The sequence below is a fragment of the Melopsittacus undulatus genome, chromosome 6 (genome assembly GCF_012275295.1).
Source record: "Melopsittacus undulatus isolate bMelUnd1 chromosome 6, bMelUnd1.mat.Z, whole genome shotgun sequence".
Taxonomy (NCBI): Eukaryota; Metazoa; Chordata; class Aves; order Psittaciformes; family Psittaculidae; genus Melopsittacus; species Melopsittacus undulatus.
Window position 1 is genome coordinate 41,780,962 of NC_047532.1, and position 21,071 is coordinate 41,802,032.

At 40.0% G+C, this 21,071-nt stretch overlaps 1 protein-coding gene across 1 annotated transcript in view; it reads left to right on the forward strand.

The window, feature by feature from the left end:
• The window catches only part of FNDC3B (fibronectin type III domain containing 3B), a 204,490-nt gene that overhangs the window by 26,558 nt on the left and 156,861 nt on the right, over window positions 1-21,071 (forward strand). The window contains exon 2 of the mRNA XM_034063887.1: window positions 13,364-13,502. Within this exon, the coding sequence (XP_033919778.1) occupies window positions 13,392-13,502 (111 nt within the window). The 5' untranslated portion in view covers window positions 13,364-13,391. The remainder of the gene's footprint in view (window positions 1-13,363; window positions 13,503-21,071) is intronic.

Here is a 21,071-nt window from a genome sequence, read left to right on the forward strand (position 1 = left end):
TTTTAAAATCTGTTCATATGCATATATACTATATTTCTATATTTGATGTGGAAATTGTCCTAGGAGGACATAAACTTCTTGTAACATTCTTTGCTCCATCAGGATTTCTGTGAATTTCTCTTGCAATAAGCAAAGTGAGGTGCATGTCCAGGAAAAGCTGAATCCTGAAGACTGTCAGGACCTGTACTGAAATGTTTATGCAAGGTGCAGTAGAAAATGTTTTTAAAGAATTAACCTTTCTTGTAGATTCAGTCTTTTTTGTGCTTGAATTCCTTCAACTTGAGTTTTGAGGGGGTTTTCTTTCATTTGAAGGACTTGCTTGTTTTGTGGTCATCTGTTTCTTGGAATTCTGTGGATGAACTGTGTGTTGTTTGTACCTTCTCCCCAACCCTTCAAAACTACTTAAGGGTTTTTTTAAGGTCATTTTTCCCACTCCCGTACACTAGCCAAGTCAAAGTTCATTGCTTGAAATTCAGTTTTGTATATTTTGAGACATAAAGCTAATTTTTTTTCTCTGCCTTTCTGAAACACTTCAGGTTTTGAATTCTAGCTAGAATTATAAATGAAATATTCTGGGGAGAATGGTGGAGGGTGTTTATACTTCTTTCTAGAAAGCTGCAGTCTTGTGAATGTTTGTTGCTAGAGGTTTATCTCTGACAAACTTATTTTCTTTAAAAGGACCCAAAGACAAACTCCGATTTTAGTTTTACATGCTGCTGGTCTACTCTGAGGCTTGTACAATGGAGCTACCACACATTTTTAAGTAGCAAGCAGGTTATTTATGCCACCTTGGGAAAAAAATGTTTACTTTCTGAAAATGAGTGGAGCAGGGAAAGAACAAAGGTGTTTTGGCCAGGGCCTGTGGTACTGCTTTCCCCTGGCTTGGCTCTGAGGCTGAATGGGAAGGGGATGATCCTGCTGCATGGCTTTGTGACTGCCACCTGCCTTTGCTTAGCTCATGCAAGATGTGTCCCTGTTTGTCATGGCCTCCCATGTTGGTAGAGGTGGTGTGAAACATACCTGAGACAAATACTAAGTAACTTTTGGTAGCATTTTGGGCTAGGAGGGCTTTCAGCGTGGGGTTTGACAGCAGCATGCTTTCAGCAACAGGTAGGCCAGGAAGTTTATGATTCCCCGCTGTCCGCTGGAATAGCGTGTTGCATTTGTGGGTACGGAGCCAGGGAGAGATGTACTCGGATATCTCTCAGAGCAGAAATAAAAGTGCATTTGTCTTAAGTCAGGAACATTTTTTTTTCTCTTGATTAAGAACCCACTGATGCTCAGTAAGACCAGCCTTTGTATGGTTTACCTCTAGAGAGTACAATTTATTCCTTTCTATGGATTTCTTATGTATATTTGAATAGACTCTAGACTCTTGCACTTCAGAAGTTTGGTATGCATGTATGGAAGTGAATTTATTCAAGTGTAACAAGGGAAAATGAAACAGCAGTTACATGTGGCATGAAGCTTCAAAGTTGGTTTGCTTTCTGCTGCTTGTCCATTCACATTTTTTGCTTGACTAGAATTGCATCATTTAAAAGATGTGGAAAGCTAACTTTAGTTTCATGCCTTTAATTGACTTCCTTGGAGGTGTGTGTAGTTGTATCAACAGGGAAGCATAAAGAACCATAACTGATCCCTTTTTTCTTATTAAATAATAATTTAGCATTAAAAATTACTGCAATTTGACTTTGGAGATATTTACCTTCCTTCACCTAGCTTAACTTCTGGTTCTTACTATTGTCTTGTGTATGTGCCTATTGACATCCCCAAAAGAATGTTCTATTCCTTTGTTTGAAGCACCTTAATTATTATTTGTCTTTAAAATTTTACTTTCTGCAGAGTTGTGTGGGCTACATAGTGCATGAGGGCTTGTCTCCAACACCCAGAGGTGTTGCCCCTGTTGCTCTGTGGGCATGGGTGTCTATGGGTGTCTCATAAAGCACCTGAGCTGGCTTTCCTCAAAATTCAGTTTTTATGGGAGCCTGCAGGTTAATGCTCACTGTTTTTATCCTAAGTGGAGTCTGTTTAGGTTTGAATGGTCACAACTATGGCCTTCAAGTTTTTGGGAAATAATAAACTGTGGATATCCATCTGCAGACCTGGTGTAAGAACAGATTTCCTCCCCTTTTTTCTCTATTTTCTTTTCAGCCTATGCTCATAGTAACAGCAAGCTGTCATAATGTTTTCTCCTGTTTTGGAGGAAAAAGCAATAGGGAAGAACATTATGGATGATACTTTGTAGTTAAAACCCCCTAAAGTACCAAAAAAGATAGCTTGCCTTTAGACTGACTCTTTCAGGGGTTATTCCGAAGTCTAGCAATGGCTGTGAACTGGAAGGTGTGTGCTGCTGCTTCTAGGATTTAGGAGGATTCTCAGCAATCTTAAGAAATTTCTTATTATGTGAAAAAAAAAACCCAAAAAACTAGTGTAAGGTGTGTTAATAACCTTTCAGTACTGATACTACCTTTTCATGATCTGCTAACACTGAAAGCTGCAGTATCAAAGTCAATAGGTGAAATATTAGGATGAAATTCAGGTTAGATATAAGGAGGAAGTTCTTTACTGTTAGGGTGCTGAGGCACTGGAAGAGGTTGCCCAGGGAAGTGGTAATTGCTCCGTCCCTGGCAGTGTTCGAGGCCAGGTTGGATAAGAGCCTTAGGTAACATGGTCTAGTGTGAGGAGTCCCTGCTCATGTCAGGGGAGTTGGAGCTAGACGATCTTGAGGCCCTTTACAACCCAAGCCATTCTATGATTTTAATGAACAAACACTTTTAACTTAGTAATGAGTAACTCCTGTAACTAGGATTTATAGGATTGGGGCTGTTTCCTTTTTACCATACCCACGGCATTTAGAGGGGAGAGCACCTGTCTCCCTGGCACTGTGCCACTGGGCCTTTCAACCAGCACTGCTGGGTTTGCTGTGATTTTTAAGTGATGTTGGTTTCCCAGTTCATAATACAAGTTGTCTGATACTCCACTGTGTTGCTTATTATCTAAGAATACCAATTTATTTTTATTCATAGTAACTTTTAGCCTTCCATTGCCTGAATGAATTGGCAGAGCATGGGAATTAGTTTAGTTATAAGGATGAGGACTCAAAATTCATTATGAGCAAGCTGAGTGTTGGTAACCCCCTGGACTGTCTCCTGCTGTATCAACAGAACTTCATTTCTCCTTCAGTCTGCGTTACAAGCTGTGCCACATTTCAGAATGGTAACAAAACCCAACAGTTTTCCTTTTTAACCCATTTAATAGATGATGTGAGCTTTATAGCCGCATTAGTTGGCATATTCAGTCTGATGGAGATTCAGCATTTTCTGTCTAGATAGAGAACCTGTGTCTTCCCACCTTAAAGAAAACAAAACCCCCAAGTACTCTGCATTTAAAGATTCAGTGTTTTTGATTCCTTAATGCTTTATTATCATTGAAGATAAAAATCAAATACCTGGAGGAGGAGATGCTTCTTCCCTGTAAGGGGCTGCATACCAAAATTAGTCAATTGAAAACAGAACAATGGTTTGATGATTCTGTGTATGTGTGGTTTCTTTTTTGTGATTTTTGAGTTGGTGGTGTTTGTGTGGGGTTTTTTAATACAAGTTCCTGTCTACCTCAAAGTAAGAGAAGCCTTCATAGCTAGCATATTATTTTAATTTTCATGAAGCAGTTCAGAAAAGTAAAAATCTGTTGCATGTTTTACTTTGTTCTGAGAAAGTGAGGAATGGTGAAACTAAACTTTAACTTTTCTCTTGATGCTGAGAAGTTCTAGAGTGATGGGTTTTGGGTGGTGGATTTTGGGTTGGTTTTGTTGGTTTTTTTTTTTTTTTGTCAGTCATGCAGTTTAGACACTTACAATCTATAATAATAGGTTCAACTTTCCTTCTACATGAGAAAGTTCTCCGGCAGCTATCCAGAGGTACTCCCTTGCAGCGGCCGCTCTGTGTGAATGCCTGTTCTTGAGTCTCAGGGCTGAATGGGAGATCTCTCCAAAGCAGTTTCCCACAATAACACAATGAGCCACTTTGTCATCACAGCGTCAGCCCAGAGTCAGGTTAGCAGTGAATGGTGACAACAAAAAAGTTTGTCTTGCACAAAGGTGTGCTGAAGCCTTGTTGCAAATGGAATTTGGTATGCGTGCTTTTCAAGCGCTGTAGATTGATATGATAGATATCCTTCTTTTTCATCACAGTTTAATGAGCAGTAAAAAACAACCAACAAACCCACCCCATTGATTTCAGTAGATTCTTCCCTGCACAGGAAATCTAGAAAAGATAACCAAGTCTTTGTGATGTTATTGCAGGGAGGTTATTACTTGAGAGAGCAGAGATGAGGAGGAGGGTATTTATCACCAAATGCTATGCTTATCAGCTTCTAACTGTGATTAATACTATGGCTATTAAATGGAGGCAGAAAGCAAACACATGAAGTATATGCCTTATCTAACTTGCACCTTTGTGCAGGAACTTCTCTTCGTGTAGAGGTTTTGCCAGTGTCCCCAGGCATGTGCAGCCTTCATCCAAGGGAGTTAAATATATCAGTAGACTGCTAATAAAACTATTAAGGGTTCATGAAGATGTACTCTGGTGCAAAGGTCTGCAGGACTGAGGACCAAATTGTAGACAGGTGTAGGTCTGGATCGAAGGGGGTTGTTCCTCCTCAAGTGAATAGTTGGTGTAACTTGGTATTTGAAACAGTGTTTAAGCTTACTGAATATCTTTTGTGACGTGAATTTCATTTACAAATTGCTTTTGTCAGAGGCATTATAGAATGTAGAGAACCTGAAAGGATTATCATTTAATTAGGAAACATGCAACGTTGTCTCTGTTGGACAAAATGGCCTTTTTCCATTAGGGGGACCAGTTTGTGCTCTAGGATGGTGAGATGTCAGGGCACTGTCACCCTCTACTCCTCACCCTGACATGTGGGGGACTCCATCTGTGAGGGTTCCGTCCTCTCCTGCTGAACAGTGAAGAGGAGCAGATCAGTGAAATGGAAAGGTCCCGCTTTGTGCCTGTTCTTGTGATGTGGCTTGTGGTCTTCTAGAACAGCACAGAGAGGCTGAGTCCAGTTGGTAGTGTATTGTACAGCTGTCAGTTGATCAGCATCCGGAATCCTTACTCAATGTTTCTGCGAGGCTGGACACGCAAGGATGAATTAACTTGAGATGTTGATTACTTACTGGTTTTTTTTTTGGAATTGCATAAATTAATTTTCCTTTAAAAAAATAAATGTTTAATGTAGTTGCTATTTAATGCAAATTGTGCCAGAAGAAATTCTGTAATCAGATGGAGTTTTTAAATGTAAAAAACTAACATTAAAAATGTAAAGAAATAGCAGTACAAAAATCATGGAAACAAAATAATTGGCCCCCCATTGTGCAAGAAGAGTTAACCTCAGCCTATTGCTCTTGTCACTAATACACAGGAAAGTGAGGAAAGAAATGTGTGAGGACATGGAAGGAAAGGGATATAAATAGCAAAAATGACTAACTTAAACTGGTGTGTTTGCATATTATAGAATTGATTTTGAGCAGCAGATGAATTTGAGTGAGAATGTCATGGAGGCCCTGGATTAGCTCATCTGCCTGTGGCTTTCTGCTCAGCTGTAGCTAATGTAAGCCTCATAAAACTTCTGTTGATCTGTTTCACTTCTGGTGTATTTAATTTCCTTAAATTCAGTACCGTTATATCTCCACCTGAATATGACTGCCCTTTGTGGCACTTGCTTGCCCCACGTAGATGCGGTGGTGGGAGAAGGGTGGGTTGGCTTTTCCTACGCAACTTTTCACAGGATTCCCCTCTGGAAAACTAGGTGAAAAAACCCTAGTGGCGTGAAGTTTTCCTTTGATAAAAGACTCCTTTGTGCACCAGCTTGCTTTATTCCGGTGTTTCATCAGAGCTATTGTATGCTGATGAGTTATACTTGCCTTGTGAAATAAGACACTTCTGTATGATGCCATTTGACCTCATCTCCCCATGCCTGATGCTCAGTTCTGGTATGCATTTGAAGTTATTTAGTTACTCCATTTCATCCCAAGGTTGAGCTAGGGACTTTTTTTTAATATATATATATAGTTTGTTTGTTCTGAAATGACAAACATTTCCTGTGAGGACTGGTTACATTGCCAAATTGTTGTTCTTTAAAAAGAATGGAGTTTCAAGTCTTGAAAACTTGAGGTCAAATTTTAGATATAAATAAATGCAGACTACTGAAAATCATCAAATCATTATGCTTTGGATAGCTTTAATAATCTTTATTAATCTTACATCAGTGTGGGGGAAAACACCATTAACTTTCCTTGATCTGCTATAGAATTGAATACTGCTAATTCCATCTTTAGAGATGGAATGCACCATGGACGTTGAAATGTGGTGTTATTTAAAATAAAGTAGAGGGGAATAAACCCACTGATTAATTGCAGTGGTTAAGTTTTGAGAGGTTGTTTATGCTTTTCAGCTTTCTGGAGATAGGATCCAGCTACTGGTGTTGGTCTTGTCTGTGAAATGGCACACAGAACAAGCAGCAGGCATTTTACTGCCTCTTCATAAACTGCCTGTGAGCTTTGTAGGTATGCATTCCCTCTAATCTGATTTCTTTTGTCGTAATAGATTTTTTAAATTGCATGTATTTCTTCAAATTTATTATGAAGAAGCTTGTCTGCTTGGGTGCTTTCAAATTAATCTACAGTGTTTGCAATTAAACAGAGAAAGAATACTTTCAGGTTTCAGTCGCCCTTCAGACGGATGTGATTTAACTAAACTAATGAACACACATCAGACAAGACAAATTCCAGACTGTTTGTGCCTTGACCAACCATCTGTGCGCATACCTCCAGGTACTGCTCATGTCTCAAGAGGCTTTTCTACATGAGCAATTATTACCACTCCTTTTTGAATTCAAGTGGCAAGCCATGGCAAGAGTCTCTTGAAAGCAGCTATATTTACCGCTCTGCTTTTCAGTGAAAATATAATTGCATTATGTATTTTTTAATTAATCTTAAATTTTAACATGTGCTGTACAAAATGCAGTAGGAAAATGTGGCTGTGTGTAAGCTCTTTCACCTCTTGCATACAAACACCAGCATCAACAGTAACATGCAGAAGTGCTTCTCATTGGGAGTTTTCTTAGTGGGTCATGTACTCATTTTAAATTCTTAATGCCTCTGTGTGTGTGTACAAATAAATCATGGGGATGTGTATACATATTCTGTTTGTACATACTAGCAGTTTTGTCCTGGTTAATTTTTTCTTTCATTATTCTTGAGTTTGTTCAAAATGTCTCTGGAAAAAGCACCCATTTCTTCAATTACATAATGATCAGCGGTGACGTGATTTGACATACCAGGCCTCGATATGGTTCTTCAATTCCACATACAGACTCCCGGAAAACAGTAAATTGTTCCAAGAATATTTCTTTTTATTGAAGAAGAATAACATGTGCTGCAGGTAATGGCTGCTGCAGATGCAAAAGGATTTTTATTGCCATTGCATTTCACTGCATTTCTTCCCAGAAGTGAGATACCTTCTGGAAATATTTTGAGTCTTCCCTGTTTTCGGGGCCTGTGTTTCTAAAGCCATGTTTGACTTCACATTGGTGGTAGGTGGGACTCCTCTGACATGAGCCTGTGATTCCATACGTATTTTTTTAACCATGGCAAAAATATTTTAAGCGACTCGTACTTCCTCTTGTCCCGGTTATAACAACACAGGTATTTGAGGGTCTGCATAGCGTGGTGGATGAGGAAACTATGTTCAAACTAGCTGTGCAGATAACATTGGAGGGTTTGTGTTGGTCGTGCTGTTAGGATGTGGTTTGGAGGGTGCAGATCAAGTATCACAAATACTTCCCTTCTGTGGTCACAGAACTGCTGATTTCTGAATATCCTCATTGCAGAACCTGGTTTGCCCCAGGACAAGCCAGGGAAAATGTTAGGTAAGTGGGAGAAACAGTCACCTTTTAAATGACTGCTGGGCATTAGATCTGTTGCATCATTAAAAGGCTTTGATTTTCAGTGTCACACCTGATCTAGCCTTTCCCATTGTCGTAAGCTACCAAGGAAGTTCCTGGTGGGTTCTGGTCAGCTGCTGTGCAGTATGTTACCCATTACATGCAGAATGGTAGAAGAGGGCTCATATAATGCATACACATACATAAAAATAATGGCAGAAAGGAGATCATATTATATAAGCTGATATTTAAATAGAAAAATAAATATATATATATCTATTTAGTTTTGACGCAAGCCTCTCCTCTCCCCAGCCTCAATGGCGTGTTTCATGATTTTGAAGAATTAATGGAGAAATTTTCTATTTCAAGAAAACTAATTTTTGTTGGGTAATAGATTCCATCATCTTTGAAGCCACTCTTAGTGTCTGAGTTTTCTTTACAAGGAGTGCTTTAGGTTAATTTCCTTCATGGGGGACTGGACATGTGTCTACCATACATGTTAATACCATGTGATTTCTGGTGTTTGTTATAAAGGCAGGATAGTTCATGGTTACTGATCATGACAGGTAGACATTTGTCCTAAATTTAGGAAGGGAAGGTTGAACACCAGTGTGCCTCTGGCTTTCTTTGATGGTTGCCATTGCATTTGAGCTTCATCTCATGGAAAGCAATTTGAGAAATTGATGGTCTTCAATGATGTGTCTGGTGGGCAGGAGGGCCTGAGGTCACAGCTGCCTCAGGAGGTGGCTGGGCCATGGGCAAATGGCTTGGCATGTCTGAGGACAAATCTTGTAGAAAATCTGACATGTTTTTGTTTGCTTGTTTATTACTTCCTGGATGCATTGTTTGGGCATGTGTGTGTCTGTGTGTACATGCACCATCTGCATATGAACTTCCTAATCTTGAACTTGTAAGGGTTTTTTTTTAGGCTGGAAAGAGAAAAATTTTCCTTTTAAAGTTTTATACCATATGTGTTTTGAATCTTTTCTTTAGTAATGCTGAGACTGTAGCTTCTGACTGTATGCAGGATGTTCTTTTATTATCAGACAGAATAACCTTAAGTAACCACTGCACAAGCGCAAATATGTGTTTAGTCCTGGATTTTTGTTGTATTCTAAGTAAACCAGGATATGTGGCTCTACTAGGTATTAGAAAGCTGTAATCAGAAATCATCTTTGTAGTACAACTTTTGTAATTCCAGATGACTGATAAAAAAGCAGAACACTCTGCTCAGTAGCTTTCAATGGGCTGCTTCAGGGAAATAAAAATTGAGCCTTTGCAGAGAGGTGTCACAGGACTGAATAGTCAGAACTCTTCTTGCTTTTGCCAGGTTCTCTGAATTTGTCTGCCATAGCTTGAAGAGGTTCTTCAGCTTTGTAATAAACAGACAGTAGAAAAAATCCCCAAAAGAATAATGTTCTTGGCTTATAGCCCCATTAATAGCATGGGTAAAACCTTCTAGGAAAATCAGGACTTGGTTATCTTGATGTGGTTCACACTGCTTTTGGAATTTCAGGAGAACTCTGACATAACCTGTTGGGTCATGTTAATTGACCATACATGGTCATTGGTTTTTAGATAGTTACAGTTTGTTCTTCTGTGTGTTTAAATTTGCTCTCTAGTGCCATGTGCAACTGATTTATGTATTACGAATTCACATATTGAATTAATTTAAGGAAACCAAGTCATCTCAGTGATCAGTAGAAGGCTGCAGTACTGAACTAGAAATCAGGTTTGTAACAGTAACTTGCAAACTTCAAAAGGCTTGGAAGTTTGGTTTGGAGAGAGAAACATCAGACTTGGATGGTTATTTCTTCTTGCTCTACAGCAAGATGGGAAGCTGTGATTTCCCATATTCCTGGAGGTAGCTAGACAGGGAGATGCAGCCTCTTGCTCCATGTTGGTATTGCTGTGGTCCATTCCAGCCAATGTAGGGAATGTAGACGGACAGGAAATATCTTTTTTAAATTTAAATATAGTCAGCTTTCTAGACAAAACCCCAAATTTGAATTAGTATCTGAAAAATAAGTTGTGGGTTAGTATTTGGCAGTTCATATTTTAGCTAAGGAAGAGTTCTCATATCCTGAAATGTGACCTGGCTTTTTTAGTCCTTGCCTGGTGTTTTCTCCCACTGATGTTTCTGAATCTACAAGAAAAAGAAGGTGCTTGTGTTCAGACCTCACCTTTGTATCAATCAAGTTTGCTTATATGAGCATCCCCTGAGGTAGTGGGAATACTAGATTTCAGGAAGGGTGTGAATGCAAGGTGAATAAATCTCTTTTAAGTAGGATGGATGAGTAAATGAGCTAAAAAAGTGTGTGAAGCCTGTTTCCAAAGGTTTTGGCTTTGGTGTGAAGCCTGCCAGTCTCACAGTAGATGTTTTAACCATGTTTCATCCAGCTCTGCGTGGAGTACTTCTAAGTCAAATACTGCTAAAAAAATATAATATGAATGCCTGTGGCCAGCTGTGCTTTGTAGACAGTACTGTTGCTGGCATTATCTCTGGTGGGGTCATACTAGACCTGACAAATAAAGGAGCCCTTTTTATTTCTTTTTCCTTCTTTTTATTTTTTCCCCTACCCCCTTTAATATGAGGCAAGTATAGACATGGCTGTAGTGACAAACCATTAATAAAGCAAAAGGAATGCAGCTGTAAAACTTTAAATAATGACATGTAGCAAATAAATGTCAACATATTGGTGGTTGTGCTTGGAATGGAAATATTACTAGGAAAATATGTAGCTTGAAGCTAGTCTGGCTTTTTTTCCTGAAGAAAATAGCATTGGTGTGATGCTTAAGCTCCATTAAAACTGGGGCTTTCGGATTTGGACTAGATGAACACGTCATTTGGAGGGGGGATATTATTTTACATGGGTTTAAAATAGTTCCTATGAATACTGCATTTTTTGAAAATAGTCTTTTTTTCCCTATATATGCATAAACACATGCACTCTATAGATACATAACTGCATGTATAACCAGTGTAGTTTGAGGTACAACTGAATATTGAGTAAATCAGTCAGTTTCCATTGAAAGTTGCTAACTCATAATTACTTTTATTATGCTTTTTCAGTCCTTTTCTTAATCCCAAGTGTTTAAGAAATTATTCAAAACCTTACATGTTCTCTTCTTCTCACTAATTTTAAACAAATAAAAATATCAGTTATACTGCCCTGCTCCTTCCCCTCCACCACCAAAACCCAATGCCTATGAATATTGGTTGTGGACTTGGATCTTTCTCAAAATTAAAGCCTGAGGCTGTAAAGTAATGAGAATCAAAAAATTTAGAAGAATCTCCAAATATTGCAAAACTTCAGGGGGAAATGTATTGAGCAAAGCTTCTGAGCTGTTGGACAGATTCCTTAGGCCACATAATGGTTGGGTCAGAGCTTTGAATGACTAAAGCAGGGAGCTTTGGGTCACCAATAGACCCATGCCAGATCAGAGAGCTTGATTCTATTGTCTACAGTAGTGTTTAGCAAGTGTCCTTATTTTTTACTCCATGGGTATATAGACTGCAGGGCAGATTATTCAGCCTAGTGGTGACAGTAGGACTAAAACACAGCCAGACTCTGGGATGAAGCAGTTGATGCAGGCAGGAGATGGGGCTTGAATCTTGGTTGTGGCTGTGACATCCTCTTAACAGCTGTGTCTCAAGAACTTTCTGAGAAGTGCTGCCTTGTAATTGAGTCTCAAATGAAAGGAGTCATTTAATTTAAAGGTGGATGAAAATAGATTGCCTGTGTTTATATCCCAGTGAAGTGATGATTAGAAAAGTGGTGTTTTTGCACGGATAAGAACATTGGAAATTGCTGTGAAAGTCCTGCTAAATTTGGTACTGAGTTAAATTAAAATGCTGGTCTTGAGAGGTATGGCTGGAGGCAACAGGACTAAGTTTGCACATCTTCTGAAAAACAAATACGCTTTTAGTCCTCTGGTACTACTTAGATATGAAGGTAGCTTGTGTGATAACAAGTAAAAGATAGATGTGACTCAGCCTGTGTGGGCACCACCATCACTTCCAAATCGCAAGTGGTCTTCTTCAGGGACTGGAATACCAGCTCCTGGTGAGGCTGATGTTTCTGATCATCAGGTTGCTCTGCAGGTGATAGGATTGTGACGAGCTCTGGTAGAGATTGGTGATAACAGAGAGTTTATTTCAACTAAACTATTTTCGTTGTTAAACTAAAATTATATATCTCTTTATAAAGTCTAGCAGCACCTGGGGGCAGAGCAGGTATGGTGGTGTTAAGCTTGTAGCTTCTGTGGACCGTGTGCTCCAACCTTGGTGAGGCTCAAACCTTTGTTTTCTCTGGAACAGATGAATTAAACTCCTGGTTTACAGCTCTGTAGTCAAGTGCTCCATATAAATACTAGATCCCACAATGCTCTCCTCATGAATGGGGATTTTCCTATTGTTCTTTGCCAAAAATTCTCTTCTTTGTACTCTGGTGGTCTTGTGCCAGCTGATTGGCTGTTGACAGCCATCTAAGTCACAGCATATGTTTTTTTTCTAACTCAGATTTGTGATATATATGAAATTATTCAGGAGGACTTTGAGATTCTCTGGTATAAGAGGTACTGAGGAGGCTGCCTGATCAGCACTGGCCCTGTGAGGTGGCTTTGCTTGGGAGTTCTTGTGCAGTACTCTAGATAAGCTTATGTTATTAGGTCATCCATCTGATTTGCTAAAGAACTGGATTATTGCCCTATAAAACAGTATGATGTTACTTTTAATGCTGATTTAAGACTTGTTTTTACAAAGCAATCTCCCTATGATTTTAGTGATGCTTACAGACCACATCAATTAGCTGTGAAGGGGGAGGGTGTGCTCAAACTGATGTGTGATTCTTCACAAGTCTTTAAGTGAGACTGTCTTCTGTTGTCTTCTGTGTAACACAAGGTGTTCTGCCTGTGGGGGTGTGCTGTCCCTCCCTGTTTTCTGCTTCACCAGAAACCTTGATCCTTTGGATCCTAATTAAGTAGAATTCAGGTGCCTGCTCTTTGTGCTAGAGGTGGCAGTTCACAATGTTTACAGGGCTGTAGCAACATCTAAACCACATGGATGGTGTAGTTCCAAGGGCTTTGGTAGCAAGCAGGATGCCAGTATTTAGGAACAGAGCGGATCTCCCTGAAAGTATCTTGGAACTTGCCTATTTCAGTGGTGGGATGAGGACTGGGATTATAATTGTGGGAAAGAGTGGAAATCTGGCTAGTTGGGTTTTGAAAGTCTTGATTGGAAACTTGACATGCTCTCAATCTAACAGTTAAAACTTCCGTTCAGTGCCTCAAGTTCCTATATGCATCCTATTCCAAAAGCAAGTGTCCTGCGTAGGTTACTATCTTAGTGGCAAAATCCATGCAGATGCCAGTGACCTTCTGAAGTCCGAGTCTTTAACTGATGCTTCTCTTGCAGGAAACCCGTTGAGGAAAATTCTCCATGAATGTACGTCACAATGATGATGACCGACCAAATTCCGCTGGAGCTGCCACCATTGCTGAACGGGGAGGTAGCCATGATGCCTCACATCGTGAATGGCGATGGATCACAGCAGGTCAGTGAGCTCTACAGGAAGTCTCTGGTTTAAGTAAACTATTTCTGGGCCACCAAAGGATTCTGGATGGGGAAGAGGGTTTTCCCTAGGTCTAGGGAGGGAGAGTTTCCTGGAAAGCAGAAATCTGCCCTTACATTGGAATTAAAAGCAATGGTTTAAGTGTACCATCAAATTTAATGTGATTATTTGCATATACTTTCATTGAATATAAAATAATGGGATTGAAATAATAACTGTAAATGCTACATATTTGAGGGATTTGTGGAAAGTTAGTCTCATTATTTACTTATACTAGTTGGTGCCCAAATACCCGCTATTATCGGTGATGAGATTTTTAAGAAATGGAGAATTGAAGATGAGTCCTGTGAAGTCTGCTATTCTTTGCTTACCTAAATATACTGATCCCAATGACCCTATGTTTTATCCGGTGCTTCATTAGAAGAAGAAGGAAATGGCAAGTTTATAGTTGCTTTGGTATTTTTTTCTGGGAGATATTTTCTGATAAACTTGATCAGAAGTAGATAAAATGATAACAAGACCATCATGAGGCCTTCATGTCAGGATACAGCCTGGAGGTTCAAGCAAGTAGTTGGTAGGTTCCCAAAACTGTCATTTTGAGTTAATATTTGTCTTTGTAGAGTATCTGCCCTAGGAGGTTTTTGGTGTCACTCAGTTTGGTTCCCTCCTGATTCTAGCCATTTCAGCCAAGGTATATCTAATCTGTCCTTCATGAATCAATATAAAATGTCATTCTCTTACTTCTCATACCCGTGATCATTTGTTCATCCTTCCAAGCTGTGTTTTGAGTTAGACCAACCTCCACAGGAAGAATGAATTCTGCTTTTCTTGTGAGTCTTTACTTATCTCGGTTCTCATTATAATACAGATTTTCATTTCTCTGATTTTTTTTTGTAGTGATTTCTGCACAATGTGCTTCAACTTGGAAAAATGGAAAAGAAAGCTTTTAATGGCTCTGTTTAGTTAGTCCAATATTAATATGCTTAACTGAAAGAGCAAACTTGCTGATACTGGAGAATTGTTGTTTAAATACACTCTTTTCCTTCTTGCTGGAAACTATTTATCAGGTTAGACTGTCCTGTGGGTCCTCCTGTATATCAGAAAGAATAAATTAAGTCTTCCGAGCCCTTCTTTGAGATGAGGCTCTTAAGTCCAATCTTTGAGCTTCCCCATCAGTGATGATTCAGAAGCCTTGCTTGGCAAATGCCTCCATTGCCTTTAAGCTAGCTTTTCATCTCGTGTTTTGGAGTAAAAGGAATGACTGGTGTACTGGAATTGAAGTACATCTAGCTTTTGCTGTGCTATGCCAGTATGACTCAGCACAACAGTTCTGGGCCAGAGTTCGTTTCTGCATAAATGCTTGTTGGATGCTGCTTTTAGACCTCATCACCTTATCTGTTTAAGTACTTGTAGGTGGAATACCAATTTTCTGTGAGACATTTTTTGGCCTCTAATCTGTATGTGCCCTCATATGTTGCGAAATGTAGTTGCCTTTATGGATTATCACTTTCATCCTGTCCCTGAAGGTTTAGTTTATGTCTTTGCTTTTTAAATATACAGTTCTAAATAGAATGAAATTTTAGTTACTTGTAAGGCAGGAACATCCTTCAGATTAGATTCGCATAAGAATGGCTTCCTTACAAAAGATGGCTTTTATTACTCTATGGAGATGTGCTAGTTATATAAGGACATGTGTTTTTCAAGGGTGTAATTACAGTCCCTGTCTCTATTAGAAGTCAGAAAGCATCGTAGCAGAGGTGGTGGGAGACATGGTGCATGGTGTTTTCCAGACTCTGAGTGGCTAGCATGCAGACCAATGCCTTGTGCTTTGAAGCTGACAGTACTTGCTTCTGATGAGATGCTCTGAGTGTGCTTGCTGCTTCTTACCTTTATGTGTTATTGGGTATGTGGAGACTCATCCATGCTGGCATGATAGAGTTGTGCTATAAGCTGCACCTGGAAATACAGAGCTTCAGAAGAAAGGCTTTTCTCAAAAGACCATTCTTGCATATGTAGAAAAGAGCAGGCTGGAGGTGGTGTAACACCTTAGCTTTACCAGCAGCTAGATGGAGAGTGATGCAAAAGGCTGTTCTGCCATTAACAGCCCTGGACTGTAAGACAATTGCATAGAAACTGTCAATTGTTTTATCTTTCTGGGGGTAAGTGTACAGGGCAGAGCTAGGAATGTCTCTGTCTGCTTGACAGTAATTCCTCTTCTCCAGACTACCCAAAATTGCATTTCTAGCAGTGGCTATGTTTGTTTTTGTGTTTTGTTTTGTTTATTTTTTAGATTAAGTTTCCCACACTTAATTTCCATTGCTGCTGACTGTATTTAATGCTTTCATGTCCCTTCCAGAGCTGCTGCTTGCTCTCTTTCTGCTTCTAATCCACTTGTAGCTCCTGTGAGGATTCAGGGAGTGATAATTAACCATTTGGTCCAAGAATTTCAATGGTTTCCTGTAGGTACCCCACTGTGCAAGCCCTGAAAAGCTTGGAGTATAAAGTGGAGGGGCAGCTCACAGTGCCATAGCCCATCTGTACAGGATGGCAGGCGATTTAATTTGGCATGTTTTATTTCAGCTTGGTTCACTCACTGTAGCTGCAATGGCGTAGCAAGTTGTCTGCTTGCCTGCTCTTTGTAAAGGTGTTTTTACCAAACCTTGTTTTTACACTGTTTGACTTCAAGCCCAGGCACTGTATGTAGTGCTGTGTGTGCATGTTCTTATCTTTTAGGGCCACACACTTTCAGTAAGGGAGACACGTATGTCTGAATGAGGAACAAGATTTGATATCTTCTGGTAGCACAATTCTGTGCACTTTGCAAAGAGCTTGAAAGCATTTAGCTGGACCTGAACAGCAGCTGAGCCGAGCCAATAAACTTCATGCCAAAATTTAGAGTTACTTCTTCATACTTTTTTGAAGTTTTTTATTGATACTTGCAGAAATGTCCTTTGGTGGGGGGGAGAGGAGCGGGAGCTGTGTGGAAATATTTGCTCACAGGAAGCTTGTTTGAGGAAGGAAATTGTTTGTAACTTATATACATCTAAGTTACCTGAGTTGAGAAGCATCAGTCCATTAAAAATGGCCATCAAATAAGGGATGATGTAACCACTTGTTTGGAGTGTGCTTAGCTTGTGATAAATTAGGGGGTTCAGGATCTGCCACTTGTGGGCTTTTCTATCAGTAGCACTCATCGTACACTGAATTACTTCATGCCTCTATATTCAGTCCTATGGAAAAAAAGGATAGTTAAGCCCAGAATACTATCATCAAAGTATTTATTTTTGAAAGTTACTCTTGTATTATTTAAGATGTAGCATGTTTCCTGGTTTTTCTTACTGAAGGGAAGTTGAAAGTATTCATCCTGTCTGTTCCTGTGCAGCTGAGGAATACATTTCTGGGAAGAATATTGCTCACAGAATAGTGTGAACTCTTCGATCCTTCCTGCAGGACAGAGCTGTAAATTCATGGAGATCTGGGGCACAGCTTTTTAAAGCAGAATAGAGATTGATTTATTTTTTGTGTATGTGTGTTCCCATCTCCCCCTCCCCCCCCCCCAAAAAAAAAAAAAGAAAAAAAGTTGTAATATATTCCAAAGGTTATTCCCTGTAGAAATTGTAAATACAATAGATATTAGTAATTCATAGCATTTGTGAGGAACCTATGGCTGGACTGCGGGCCATGCCTGTGATGCTGTGTGTGTCCCCCTTCTGCCCCCGGCTCCAGAAAGCACTTACCACATTCGAAAGTTGCTTAAGGCAAGGTCTTAATGAGCCAAAGCGGTGCAAGCAGCTGACCTTAGCAAGGAAAAGGTTCTCATAAAGTGAAAGTATTTTACAGCAAGCATTGTATTGTATTGCATCACATGGATGCAAGTGAGTGTCTTCCTACTTGCTGCTACACTTGCTCTCACTAGTGATCTGCAGCAAAACAGCTAGGAGATGACGATCTGTTTTGAATATGGATTTTCTTTTGTATGCTTAAAAAATAAACCAATACTGTACAAAATAGGCAATAGCATGTGCTCTTGGTCCTTATCAGGTGACATTTTCTTAGTATGAGACTGTTTGCCCACATAGTATGTAGTTCATATTTAGCTGAACCTGAACTGTAAGCCTGTGCTGGACTTCGCTTGCAGGTTTGTTAGTCTCTTCCCCTGCTCCCAGCAGGCACAAGAGTCAGATAGTAGGAAAATGGGGGGACAGGAGTGGTGTGGGTTTACCTCATCATGAAAACTTAGTCTGGACATAGAGCAATTGTTGCCAAATTGGATGTGGTTATAAAAATTTATAGTAACTATGCAGCTTAGTAACATTAATCACTCTTAACAAACATGACTTTAAATAAAATATAATAATGTTCTTAAATGTAAAGTAAATCTACAAATAAGTGTGTAATGGAGATAGAAGGCTGTCTCTGAGGATGCTGCAAATAAGGCTGGACTTCCACACTGAGTGGATTAAATTGCTAAAGCAAAGATCTGAGTACTTCTTAGGGGAAAAGAAAAAGTCTTTTTGGGATTGTGTTGCTGACTCCATACTTGCAGATGTCACAAGCTCTAGCTTTTTGGATGGGAGAAAGCCAGGGGACTGAAACAGGGCTGAAGATCATCAGACACTGCTCTGTACCCTCATGCTGCTGCTGGCCAACAGTCTGGGCTCAAAGTGACTTTGAAAGTTATCTCTCCTCTTACTTCCATCTCATGAATTTGTGTCTTTGGGATGATGAATACTGGAAGAGATGCAGGGAAATTAAAGATAATCTCTGTTTGTTTTCATTAAAATAGACATTATCCTTAGCCTTTTTATTGCTTTCCTCAGATTTTTAATTACAAGCTTCAGAAACAAGGCATTCTCATGAAGATTCTTTGTGTGGAAAGAGAAAAGATGCATTCCAGGCTGCAGAATATGGTTTTGTTATTTAAGAGGATGTAGGGAAAAATAAATCTGTGAATTAGTTTGACATACTTAGTGTGTATTAACAAAAGAAGTCACAGTGTGCTTCAGTATTATTTGTCCCAGACAACTGGGATAAACTGGGTGGTGGCTGGAGGATGCCCAGTATCTTATGCTTGTCGTGTGCTGGCTTTAATGGTTTGACCTCAACTCTGCAGCTTGTTAGTTGATGCTTTGCAATTGTGAGCTCTCAGGGTTATACACGGCACATTGTGAGTGCAGAGGGGTTTAGGTGGTGGGGTGGATTATGGGGCAGATCCCAGCACCCCAGCTTTGAGCAGGGAAGGGAGGCTGGGGCTAGGCTGCAGCCTGCTGGAAGGGGATGCTTGCAGTATGGAGCAAGTGTAGAGTCTTGCCTCAGGAGCACCATGATCGCTGCTCTTGGGTCTGAGGCTACCCTTGAATATGCGTGCTCATGTGTTGGCTGTCTTCCCTTTGCATCCAGCCCTTCCTCCACATCCAGTCCTTCCTTCAGTGTTGACCCATCTCATTCACATGCCAGCTATTCCTGTTTGCTCTTGATACAGCTACTCTTCCCCAGCAACAGCTTGTAAGGGTTTTCTTCTGCTCCAGAGGTGGCTAATTTTGAGCACCACTGTAGAAGAATGTCTTTTAGTATCTTCAGGACTTCTCAGAACTGCTTTCCTGTACCACTGTAGCTAGAGGTTGATTTCTTCACTGTTTAAGAAACCCTCATAACTGGAGATGGCCTTTTCAGCTATACACAGGCTTGGCGTCTCAGGGCGTTAGGTTCTCTTCTTGCTCTTTGGCCTCTTAATTCTTCTAAAATTTTGCTTAACTGAATGAATTTCAGAAATGTTTGGTATTTCTTCTTCTGTAGCTGAAGAGCTCAGGACAAGATCCTGGGTGAAAATATTTTGTGGTCTCCTGTCTTTATTGGGCTGTACATAAAATTCAGGAAAAGTAGAATGGTCCCTACTCCAGATGGGCAGGGTAGAGGTGGCTGTTGTTATCCTGCAGCATGCAATAGACAAATTTGCTTTTTTGCTTCCTAACCAGCATAATCCATGTTTCGTGGAAGTAGCCAGTGCTGAGTTGGGCTTTTTCCTTTTTTTTTTTTTTTTAAGTTATGAAATCTTTAAACTGTTGTTCTCTGGGAACTGACAGTGGCTGCCCTTCATTTTAGCCATCGTAAGCAGCAGCTGTTATTAGGGATATTATCTTTTTTTTAATGCAGAAACCCAAGGATGTGTTTTCAAAGCACAGCTATGGGGATGCTGATGCACATGTGTGCAATAGTGAGGGGCCTTTTGCAATGACTCATTGAAAAGACATTTGTAAATCACATCCTTTTGATAACTCTGAGGTAGACATATGCCTTATGTAGGAATCCCTCTCACACAGTCAGCCTTTAAATAGTCTGCATTAAACTCAACTCCCTGCCTTAGGGAGAAGATGAAGCTGTTCATGTACAAGACACAGGTCTAGTTTAGGTAAGGAACATGGAGTTGTTGCATGGTGTCCAGAGGAGGCCATGAAGATGATCAGTGTTGTATCACCATTGCTATGAAGACACGCTGAGAGAGCTGGACTTGTTCAGCTTGGAGAAGAGAAGGCTTCAGGGATACCTACAGGGAGCTATAAGCAGACTTATAACCCTAACCCAGTGCCTGAGGTGGCCTGCAAGAAATCTGGAGAACAACTTTTCAGAAGAGCACATAGGGATAGGATAAGGGGAAGTGGCTTTAAAATGAAAGGGAGTATATTCAGATTAGACATTAGGAAGAAGTTCTTTCCTGTGAGGTGGTGAGGCAGTGGAACAGGTTGCCCAGAGAAGCTGTGGCTGCCTCATCCCTGGCAGTGTTCAAGGCCAGGTTGGTCGGGGCTTTGAGCAACATGGTCTAGTGAAAGGTGTCCCTGCCTATGGCAGGTGGGGTTGGAACTAGATGATCTTTAAGGTCCCTTCCAACCTAAACCATTCTATTCTATGGTTCTCTGTATTCTGAGGAGTTGGACCAAGTTCTTCCAAAGGTGTAACATTGTGCTAGGGCATTTGGTTTACGTTACTTTATTTATGTTAATAAATAACCAGCCTTAGAGATACTGATTTAGACATATAATGCAAACGAGATGATGGGCTATTTTTGTTATTCTTTGCCTCTTTGTGTTCAGGTTTCTGAATTCTGGTTGGGATTTCTGTAAGCTGAATTGCTTTGCTCTGCTCTTCCTTTGACCTGATGCCCATATCCTGTTGCGGATAATTCATGCCTACTCATAGCAAAAGCACATTTAAATGGTGTGACTTAAATGTTGGTTGTTCAGAGGTTAGGGATGGGATGGCTTTTGCCTCTTATCTTTTCAGAACCATTTATTGTGCTCTGTATGCTGGATCAGATCCATTTTGTTCAGTGCTCCCCGAGAAGCAGACGAAATAATGGCTTTCATATGTCATTTTTCTGATTTCCAGCTTGTGCTTTAAAAATGCTGCTGGAATAATGGGGTTTTGTAGGATTACTGTAATTCAAAGGTCATCTTGGTAATAATTATTTTATGTATTTAGTTTAGGGAATTCAAGAACACAACATTAACTAAAATTCTGTCTTTCCAGATTGAATGATTAAATTCTGCATGCAGG